We start from the raw sequence: 12157 nt of genomic DNA on the forward strand, positions 1-12157 counted from the left end.
GATACATATTATTTATGAATTTGGAAGAATCAGAACTGTTACAAATAATCATCTTACCAAAAGCAATATCTTTTTTGGTTTGGGGAGGCCACACCCCTGTGGCTCAAGAGTTACTCCTGGCCCGGTGCTCAGAAATTTGCTCCTGGACGGCTCAGGTGACATATGAAATTCAGGAATCAAACCCAGCTCCATCCAGGATTGGCCACATGCAAGGCAAACACCCTACAGTCCGTGCGAATCACTTCCGTTCCTCACAAGCAATTATTATTCAACACTGTTCCCTATCGAAATACCCATTTTATCAAGAACGTACCCAAGTAGCCAAAAACAATTCTAAGAAAAGATATGGGAGACTTTGTATTCCTCATACTTTTAAATTTGTCTACATAGCTATTTTAATCAAAACTGTGTGGGTATTGAAAGAAAAGTATCAGAATTCAAATAAATGTATAGAATTGAGGAAGAATTGAAAGGTAAATTCTTAGACATATGACAGTTAATTTACATCAAGAGATATGTTCAAAAAGTGGAAAAAATATCCTCTTCATAGAATTTGTGCTGAGAAAGATTAGAAAGTCTTATTGAAAAAAATCAGAGTCCAATCTCTTTCCAGAGACAAACATTAACTTAATGCATTAAAGACCTTGACATCTAAATTATTTCTGTAACATACATTGAGGAAAAAGTATGGACTCTTCAAGATCTTTAATAACACCCTACTGGCAAAAATAAATAAAAGCAATAATAATAAATATGTAAATAACACTACATAAAACTAAAAGACTGCACTGTGAAAGAAATTAAGTTTAAATAAAAATGTCCCACATATTGATTGTTGGAAAATATATGCACTTCATACATCTGACAAAGGGCTAATATCCAAGATATGTACAGGAACACTCAAATTAAAAAAATGGATTTTTAATAAAGATGAACATAAACTTCTTTAAATATGTCATAAAGATGAGTAAGTGGTATATGAGAAAGGTTTCATCATCAGTAATTATAAAGAAAAATAGAAATCAATGAAAAATCACCTTCAGACCAGCAAGAATGGTCTATATAAAAGAGTTGGGAAGCAATTAGGGCTGACAGAGTCGTGGCAAAATGGAACTTTCATTGACTTCTGGTGGAACCAGTTGCTTATTCAGTCTGCTTGGAAAATTGTTCTGAGACTTTTCAAAGAATTAAGAATAGTTTTTCTTTGTTACTTTGCAATTGCACACTTGTCATTTACTCCATTAGTATAAAATTTTATATGCACAATTATTTTCACCATAGTTTATATATAGTCAGGATACAAAAACAAACCAAGTATACAACAACAAATAAGTATATCAAGAAACTTTGGTATATATGCAAAATAGAATACTATTCAAATCTAAGAACACATAAAATCTTGCAGTTTGTTGCAACTTGGATGAAACTTAAGGAAGTTATAGTAATAAAAAGTAGTGAGAATAGAGCACACAGCTCAGATGTGGGAAAAAGAAAGAAATAAAAGCATTAGACAATCACTAAGGGAGAACAAATACTTAAGACATTGTTAACAGAGGCCAGTACCTGATTGATACAGGAATAGGATCATGAGACGATGGTAGAAGAGTATTCAAACTCGGATGTAGAGGTGGGGTGTGTATGAGTAATGTATTTCAGTAGCATTTTAGAAGCATAAAGTATCCATCTTCTGTTTTAAAACAACTACTGATCTCCTTCCTTTGTAAAAGAGATGTCTAGTCAATGTTTTCACATGAACTGTAATTGGGTAGATTAAATCGGGATGGGCTAAAATACCAATCTATCAATGACTTGCTTCAAAGAAAACTGTCAAAAGTAGCAAACTTATCAGGCTTAAAGAATACTGGAGGGTCCTGGTGCCCAGGAGAAAGCAATTCATTAAGCAATGAGTTTGCACGTAGTCCAATCAGGGACTTCTGCTATTTAGTTGTTAGCTTATTTAATATACCAATTCACTATATGTTTATATTAAGAATAAGTCATTGCCTAGAAAAATGATGTGAAGCAAAAGTGCTGAACCAAACAAACTAAATTAAAACCCATCAAATTGGGTATAAAAGGTCCACTCTTAGAAATGCAAAAGGTTGATTTTGCAGTATGTCAAATTGAATAAATGAAGACCCTGTCCAAGAAGATAGAACAAAAAGGAACAGAACAACAGGAGATGCTAATCCAGCAAATTATGACTTAGACACTAACTGTTGTGATTTACATTTGGCAAAACAACTGTGATGTGACACTTTTCCAAGGAAACACACCTTCTAGAGAAAGGATAAGAAAAAAAGCAGGTAGACAGACAAAAGCACAGGGACAAGAAGGAGTTACATATGAAATAGAGAATAAGAGCAATTAAAAATTATGTTGGAGGGGCCAGGCAGTGGCGCTAGAGGTAGGTGCCTGCCTTGCCTGCGCTAGCCTAGATGGACCGCAGTTCATCCCGTGGCATCCCATATGGTCCCCCAAGCCAGGAGTGCACGTTCTTGAGTGCATAGCCAGGAGTAACCCCTGAGCGTCACCGGGTGTGCTCAAAAAAACAAAAAAACAAAAAAAATAACTAACAGGTGTTTTTGGGCCGGGCGGTGGCGCTAGAGGTAAGGTGCCTGCATTGCCTGCGCTAGCCTAGGACGAACCGCAGTTTGATCCCCCGGTGTCCCATATGGTCCCCCAAGCCAGGAGCGACTTCTGAGGCTCATAGCCAGGATAACCCCTGAGCGGTCACCGGGTGTGGCCCAAAAACCAAAAAAAAAAAAAAAAACATTATGTTGGAGGATGGGGCCGGCGAGGTGGCGCCTAGAGGTAATGTGTCCTCCTTGCAAGCACTAGCCAAGGAAGGACCACGGTTTGATCCCCCAGCGTCCCATATGGTCCCCCCAAGCCAGGGGCGATTTCTGAGTGCTTAGCCAGGAGTAACCCTTGAGCATCAAACGGGTGTGACCCAAAAAAAATATGTTGGAGGAAATGGTCTTTTGGGTGAGACTAAAGAGAGGAGAATCATTTTGCTTGGTGGAAATGAGATAGTGGAAGGAAAGAAGATGAGCTTATCTGAAATGTACAACATTTGCACATATATGGAGCATAAGTGAATATAAAAAATCCCCATATTGCTGCCTTGAGGGCCTGATGATCAGTATTGAGATAGTATTCTGGAGACATGATTAATATCTAGATCCTGTGAGCTTTGGGACTATTTAATTTCTGAAACAAATAAATATCAATTTTCAACTTTGATCCTAAGACTGCACTGTGAGATGACTGGAGAAAAAAAGAAATAAAACTTAAGAGCATAGATTAAAAATGGGCTCTATTCATCAACTTATTTATGTATTTCTCTAGGGTATAAAGCATTAACAATTATAAACTAATAAAGGAGTGATCTTTGAACAGAGATACAGAATTAAGCTTTGAGAACTGCTTGCTGTGGCCCCAAAATAAACAAAACAAACAAAAACCCAAAACCAGATTAGTTCTATAAGATGATAGCTGTGTAGGTATTGTGTCAGTTTGACTAGTGGCTGTCAATAGTACTCTAGTGAGAAAAGTTTCATTATACACCAGCAAAGATGAACAGAGAAAAACAATAATTGCTAGCTATTTTTTTAAAAGAAGAAGAAATTCTATGCTAACTAAGGAATATTTTAAGAAAAGACCAGTGTGTTTGTTTTAACATGTCAGAATTGTGGTGTTTCAGTATTAGAGTCAAGCATGCTATAGCCATGGCTAGTCCAAATTGACAAAGAAGGCAAATTAAAACGAAAGGCATGTGGAAAATTAGTTTCTGTAACAAACTTATGTTGATATAAGTTAAAATGGATAATGATTTGTGTATACTAAATTAAATGAAATGCCATATTAAAACATATTTTACAGATTATTTGGGGTTTTCTTAATTGCATGCTTGAAATATATTAAAATACACAGGAAGCTCATTTACACTCCATCTGAGACAAGATTAGATGGAGTATGTTAAAAACTGATTATGATTTAAAAAATAACAAAATCAGAGCCGGAATGGTAGCACAATGATAGGGTGTTTGCCCATGGGTTTAGTCTATAGCTACCTCATATGGTCCCCTTAGGCAGGAGCTCTGCAGTAGTGCAAGTCAAGAGTAATAGCTTTAGTGCTGTGATCCAAATATATATATTCTAATCTGTTTCCCAAGTTACACACTTGGTAATCAATTCCATTTGAATTTACTGGGAATAGTAAATTGTGATGGAGTAGAATTTCTTTTAAATTGTTGAACAGTTGGGTACATCAAAGGAAGATTGTATTCTAGTGGGCTTGATTCAAGTGAGCTTTTTTATTACTTTGTTTAAACACTATGCTTACATCGTGGCTCATGAGTAACATATTTTCATATTACTTATGTTATATGTTACATTTCATCTACCACAACAATCCCACCACCAGTGTACCATAAGCCCAAAATACCAAACCCTTCCAAGCTTGTTCCCTTGACAAGCACAACATAATTTATATTGCTTTGTTTACAATTAAATGATAATAAAATTATCAAAAATAACTCGAGCAAAAGAAAAAATTTTGAACATTGTTATATCTCACAATGGGATCATTAACTTATTGTCTGAAGCTGGGATTTTGCTAAGTATCATTTTGTGTTATTTGGTTTATTTATTTGTTAACCGTGGGTGGCTTTTATGCTAGGTTGACATCTAGTTTTGTGTATTCCTATTGGGATTTGAGTATTAAAAAGTATGGAGGTGTCATGTGGCCAAGCACTATAGAAACTCAAGAAGCTGTTGCTAACATAGTGGTAGCTATGGGACTCATAATGGCAGTCAGGGCTCTGGAAGTTGAGAAGAGAGAAGGGAGACTGCTTATATTCATTCTGAGAAAACCCCAGAGTTCTCAGTCTAAATACTGGTTATACCTACAGTTGGTGGGGTAGGTGTCCAGCGGAGTGGTAAAGTGATGAAATTAGGCCATTAGGGTGATGGTAATTGTAGGCTGTAGGTACGGTTGCTTTAGTAGAGTGAGAACTTGGCCCACGATGAAATGGTGAGGTGTGCATTCCATAATCCCAAGAGAAGGAAAAGGACTGCCATGCCCCCTGTCCCAATAGAACAAGAGACGCAGTCGGCAGCAATTCCGATGCAGGAAATAATCTACACACAGTTGGAAAGGAATAGCAGGCCAAAACCTAACATCACAAGCTGTTCACCCACAAGCTAGTCTCTCCACCATGTGAAACCAAGAGCCAAGATGTCAGCTCCTTCTCCAAGTCACCTGAGTAGCCTTTCTTCTGATAAACAAAGCCCAACCCAAGAGGAGGGGACAAAGCCAGATGAGGAGGCAATGGAAAATATCTTTTTAACAAGAAAACCAAAGCAATCAATTGAGAGCCATCTAAATAGGAGGCAATATGAGGACCAATCTAAATGCCTCTATCATCAGCCCACCTCTCCTTCTAACAGTACCCTAATTTTTAAAAATAATGGTGAATTTCAGGAGCTAAAGAAACAATAAAGAGGTAAGGCATTTTGTCTTGTATGTGCAGCTGACTCAGGTTATATTCAAAGAACCACATATATGTGGTTCCTGGAGACTAGCCAGAAGGTATCCCTGAGCACAAAGTCAAAAAACTATGTCCTTAGGACAGCTGGATGCTACCCCCGAAATAAAAAATAATTACTAATGAGATTAAAATTAAGAGAACATATACCAGGTGTATTTGGTGTAAAATATATGTGATAATCAGGAATATTTTCAATGACTTTTCCTTAAGTCATGATCGTAGATCAGGAAGCTTTAGAGAGTTAGAGGTGCTACTTAAAGAGCAAATTTTTACATCAATAGCATAGACTTCCATTATGTGCGGATAGGAAATTCACTTTGCCATTATTTATTGGAAATAATTCAGGTGAAAAACAGGAAATTCTATTTTTTATGGTTTTTTTTGGGGGGGGGGAACACATCTGAATTGCTCTGATTCTACCTTGAGGAATATAACTCCTGGCAGCGCTTGGGGAACCATATGGGATGCCTGATATAATATATAATATAATATATAAATATAATATAATGATATAACCTGTGTCAGTCACAAAAAAAAAGCCAGTGTCCTAACTTCTATACTATCCCTCCAGTCCTAAGAAACAGAGCATTTTTAAATCTCAACTAGAATTTGCACTGGCCTTCTATAATATTATAATCAACAGGAAGGGTAACTTTAAAAAGAATCATATAAAAACTAAATATGTCTCACATTAATAAAAAGCAAGTTATGAGTGATGAGGTATGCAAGATTATATCTATATCTAATTAAATGCAACAAATTTGTAATCTTGTCATTATAATTGAGAATGCATATATAATTTATATATTATAAATGTCTTCTGCCATGTTTGGCTTGGCTATAAAATATGAAAACTAGTAAAAACTATTATTGTACATATATAATAAAATACATCAAATTTGATTATGTTCCAACCACATTCATAATTCATTGCTCCAAAAATATTAGTTTGTTTTTAAAGTACCTATTTAAAATAGATATATGTAAAAATCACAATGGAAATAGTTCTACCTCATTACTAACACTATAAAGTTCATGTGTATATCCATATGAGATGCATTTTTTTCAAATCCGAGTATCTGATTACCTTTTCTCTTAAAAATAATATCAAAATTTTTGAACTTGAGACTTTGAACCTTTATATCATTAGAAGAAGGATGCAAAGATTGAGATTCAGAAGGTTGAATTATATACCTGATAAGTGACACAAAATGCCTGACCCAAGTTTCTAGATTAGATGCATTGCATTATCTAGAAATTGTGCAATAAAGCACTTTATTCGGCTCCAAATGCATTCTAGAAAGAAGTTTCTATCAATAAAGTTAGATATGTTAAAACTAAAAGAATCAGTAAGAATATAGCAAGATAGCATAAATAATGGAATTCAAAGAAAAGAATGAGTAACATATTAGTTTTTTGTTTTTTTTTTTTACATCAGTGGTGGTTCATGTAGAGAGACTGGCATAGAGTAGCATGGTGGAATGAGGTGTGGTATCTCCAATGTTCTGATCTTACCACAAATCTCTATAATATGCATGACCACAAGTCTGTGTAATATGCAGGATCAAGCTTCATTTCAAATCTTAATTTCATGTGCTTGTCTTCTATAGAATTATAATGAGGATGTTGGAAATGGCTTACTGGCAATGGTAATGAATGTTTCTGTTTTACTTTGGTTAGGAATTCCAATTATAATCAAGCAAGTGAACTTACTTCGAGAGAGATTCTCAAGGGCTTTTCCCAGTTTCTTGCTCTCTTGAAGGATGTGGTTCAATTCATCAAAATCACGGTTTTCTGGTTTATTCCGCCAGTTCCAATTAGGATGCTCTACTGATCTTGGCACTAAGTTTAAAAAAATGATGATGTCATAAGTGTGTGCTACATAATGATACAAGTTTAATTATATTCATCATTATGTGAAAGATTGAACTATGATGAATGTGCAGGGTAAAATATTTGTCTTGGAGATGGTTCTATTGATGCAAACAGGAGAAATTATAAAGCTATGTTTTAAGAAAAAAAGGTAATTGAGCGAGTAAAGGAAGTATAATATTGGTATAAAGAAAAATTCCAGTACTAATGTAAAAATGTCTTTCAATAGAGTAAATTATGCAAAATATTTGTTTATGTAGATAATCTAAAATTAATCACAAAATTTAACATAAATTAATACATATATTATTAAATATTTAAAGATATTGCTGATAATTTTAATAAAAGCCTGAATAGCTGCATTTATCTTCAGATAACTCTATGTTCCAACTAATACTATATTGTAGTAAGAATTTTATAAGTTGAAAAATTAGTAGAAAAAGAAGAGATGACACTATTAGTAAAGTGGTAGCAACATCTTTTAAGACACAAATGAAGTGATGAGTGATTAATTGGATTAGGAAGGCATTGAGTCATTACACAAAGGTCCCTAAAGACCTTTGTGCAAGTTAGGTATTAAACTCAGTGATGAACAAATGAAAGCTTTCTTTAGAAGATCACACATGAGGCATGGTTGTTGAATTTCTCAATTATTCAAGCAAACAGGCAAGAAAAAGAATCCAATATGTACATCATGAACTTGACCTGATATTATGTATAGATGATTTGAATCTATACATGAAAGCCACTAAAAAGTAAGCTAACACACTTTGAAATAATAAGTACATTAATGTAGTAGTCTACAAAATCAGCATACAAAAATGTATTGTATTTGTATTACAACAGAATAAAGAGAAAATTTTAAAAACATCTAATATATTAAAACCAAAATCACCCAAAATGCAATGTTTAAATAAATAAGTGATTAGAGATATATATCAATGGGCTAAGCATATTCTTCATATGTGGGAGACCTGGGATATTTCTCAGGCTCAACTGAGATTCCCACAAGAACTTTCAGGAGCAATCTCTCAACCCATGTTCATAGATCAAAAGACTGAATATTGTAACAATGACAATACTCCCCAAAGCTTTATATATTCAGTGCGATCCCTATGAAAATTCCAATGGCATTTTCCAAGATTTAGATCATATTCTGTGAAAATATGTATAGAATCAAAAAGCTTCTTGAAAAGCCAAGACAATTCTGAGAAAAAATAAAGGAAAGCATTGCAGTCTTTGACTTTATATATAAAGATATAATAATCAAAATGGTGTTGTAGTGAGAGAATAAAATAGGCATAAAGAACAATGAAATAGAATTGAGAGCTCAGAATAAACTCTCATATCTATAAAAAAAAAACAGCAAAATAACTAAGTACAGTAAGTGGAGAAAAAGTTTCTCCACAAATAGTAAAACACTACTTGCAAAAAGTTTAAAATAAACTAATTCACACAAATTCAGAATAAGGAAAAGATCTTGAGTGGACAGGGATGTGATTCAGCATCAAGACAGCAACAGAACACTTGACTTGAATGTATTGAATTCTACAACCATAAAGAAATAAAATTTAAAAAAGCCGTTATCTGAGTGATAAAATTCAAATGACTTAGAACCTATAAGGAAAAAGAGTAAATATTACAATGTCAAAGTAGGCCAATGACAAAGTAATAAACTCTGAGGAAATAAATTTTGCTTTTGATTGAGAGTCTCTAATTCAAATAAAACCCTGTGATCACAAAAATGTTCAAGGTAAAGATCAAGAAAATATCTTCAAGATTTTAGCATGCAAAAAGAGCATAAATATCTACTGGATATTACCACAGTATTCTCTTTGGTGACTTCACTCCACAAAAAATAAACTTAAAATAAAAGAAATAAACTGTGCTCCAACAAACAAAAATATTGGTGCAAGAGGAATTCAATGACACTTTCCTAAAAGGAAGATAATATCTGCTTACCACAAAGAGCAAATATATAAGATATATAAAGCACTTCAAAGTTAAACAACTAAAGAATATCCCTATCATAACATAGAGAAGATGAACCAGATATTCATTAATAAATACATGACAAAAGGAATATTAAAAATGTTTTTCATTTGATTATCAGAGAAATAAAAAATGACAATGAAATATGACCTTGTACTAGTGAAAATTATTATATATACATATATACAGATGAATTGATAAGAAATATTTGTTACATATACATATAGAACACTATTGTAGGAAACAGTTAAATGTATGTAGGAAAAAGATTAAATCTTGCCTTTTGCTATAGGATAGAGCTTAATTTTTTATATAAAGTGAAATACATCAAAAAATGAAGATAAATATGTGACAATCTTATTGATGTGTGTTATATAAAAAAACTAAGGAGTATCTAAATACAATAAACTATTGAACTTGAAACTCTAGAACTGAGATTACCATTGAATTTAAAACTCTAGAACTGAGATTACCAAGCGGTGGGTGGAAGGAGATGAGGTGAGGAAGAAGTGGACTGGAACTGATGCAAGGACAGTGAAAGAGAGTGTACACAAAAATCATAAACATTAACATACAGCCAAGTTAACTAAACTATAATTGAAAGAGTCAATATTAAAATGTCAAAGTGGTTTAATGAGAAATTATAAAGGCAGAAGAAACATTCTGCTTTGGATTGAAAGATCTCAGTAAATGTCTCTAGTTCAAACAAAGCCCTATCATGACAAAAAGTTTTAGACAATGGTCAAGAAAATATCTTCCAAAATTTTACATGTAAAAATAAAATAATTTTCTATCATAAATATTAATAACACATTTGAAAGAAGATGCAACAGAAATCTCTTCAAATCTCTTCTGAAGATTACCATATATTTTGCTCTATACGGCACACCTGACCATAAGACGCACATAGTTTTTAGATGAAGAAAACAAGAAAAAATATTATAAAGCAAATAGTGCAATGTAAAACGCTGTCAAGAGATGGAGGCTGAGAACAACCAGCCTGTGAGGCCAAAGTATATTTATAATACACCGGTCCACAGCTGCTTCTACAAATTTGCCTAAGTTTTTTTTACACCATAAAATAAAATAAAATAATTAAAATATGTTTTTGTTAATATAAAAAATAAAATTCACAGCAGTGATCAAATAGTCTTAAATGAAAGCTCTATATGTGACGGTGAAAGTTTATTAACTTGATTGCTTGTCCTATGTGTTATGTCTTGAGCAATAAATAAAGGGACGTAACATTGCGGATCTCAAGTGGTTAGTATTTGCTCTCCTTGACTGCACTCAGGTATTAGGGAGGATTCCCACCTATTTGATATTTTGGAAGAGTCGAAGGATAAATGATAGTAACTTTTCTTTGAATATTTGATAAAACTTATCCATAAATCTATTTCGTACTAGAGTTTTATGTTGGGGAGATACTTAATTACTGTTCAAATTTCTTTAGTTGTGATTGGCCTGTTTAGACTTTTTATTTCTACTTGTTCAGTTTTGGGAGACTATATGTTTCCAGAAATCTGCCCCTTTCTTCTAGGTTCTCTAGCTTAAAAAAGTACAGTTGTTCAAAATAAGCTCTTATGAATTTCTTGGGGGTCTTTTTTACTCTCTCTCTCCTTTCATTTCTGATCATATTTATTTGAGCATTTTTCCTTTTTTCCTTGTGAAACTTGCCAATGTTTTTTCTGTATTGTTTATTCTTTCAAAAAAACCAGCTCCTGGTTATCAACTCTGTGTATGTTTTCTTGTTTCTATATTGTTGATTTCTGCTCTAGTTTTTATTATTTATTTTCTTCTACTTGTGTTTTGGTTCCTTTATTGTGGCTTTCCATATATTTAAGGTGTAACTTTAGATTTTTGATTTTGTCTTTTTCTTCTTTCTTTAGGTAGGCCTGTATTGCTATGAGTTTCCACTTAATTACTGCTTCTGCTGTGTTGAATAGATTTTGGTAATTTGTTTCTTCATCATCATTAGTCTCAGGAATCTCTTTATTTCTTCCTTTATTTCCTCTTTGATCCAACTGTTTTGAGCAGCATGTTATTTAGTCTCCAGGTGTTAGATTTTCTCTTTTTTTATAATTAATCTTGATCTCTGTGACATTGTGGTCTGATAAGGTGCTTGATATAATTCTTATGTTTGTGAATTTATCTAAGTTAGATTTGTGTCCTAAAATGTGGTCTGTCCTAGAGATTGTTCCAATCACTATTTTTCAAAGAGGTTCTCAAGGAGTTACTTCATGAAATTAGTAAATAAATTATCCACAGCAAAGACACATTATTTAGGAAATATAAAAACTGCATTAAAAATAGAAGAAATAAACCCTTAGAATAACAATGAAAGGTGTCAGGAGAAAACTGGAAAACAGAAAAAAATACAACCAAGAGTCAGAGGACAGCCAAGAAAGCTCTAAAATACCTTTTAATGAAATAAATTATAAAGTATAAGCAGTGATAAATAATAGATTACTTGATTGTTTGGTTATACTGAGAACATTTATGTAAGGGCATACTTGGTGATGTGTAAGTGATTGGGTATATTGAAAACAGATGGAAACAAGACAATTATTAATAATAGAAGCAAATTGTCAGAAATTTCAAGAGTTTACTCTCAAAATGCTCCTTAATATAGTAAAAGTGATATTAAAATAGTGTCAACAACTAGCTTACATTCCACCAGCAATTAAAATAACTGCATGGCTTCACTGTGAGGAAGAGATGGGACCAAGACAACACCC

The 12157-nt window shown here is 33.3% G+C and overlaps 1 protein-coding gene across 1 annotated transcript in view; it reads right to left on the reverse strand.

The window, feature by feature from the left end:
- The window catches only part of C10H8orf34 (chromosome 10 C8orf34 homolog), a 340888-nt gene that overhangs the window by 245138 nt on the left and 83593 nt on the right, over positions 1-12157 (reverse strand). The window contains 1 exon segment of the mRNA XM_049781860.1: positions 7269-7397. Coding sequence (XP_049637817.1) covers positions 7269-7397 — 129 coding nt within the window.

The sequence above is a fragment of the Suncus etruscus genome, chromosome 10 (assembly GCF_024139225.1).
Source record: "Suncus etruscus isolate mSunEtr1 chromosome 10, mSunEtr1.pri.cur, whole genome shotgun sequence".
NCBI classification, from domain to species: domain Eukaryota; kingdom Metazoa; phylum Chordata; class Mammalia; order Eulipotyphla; family Soricidae; genus Suncus; species Suncus etruscus.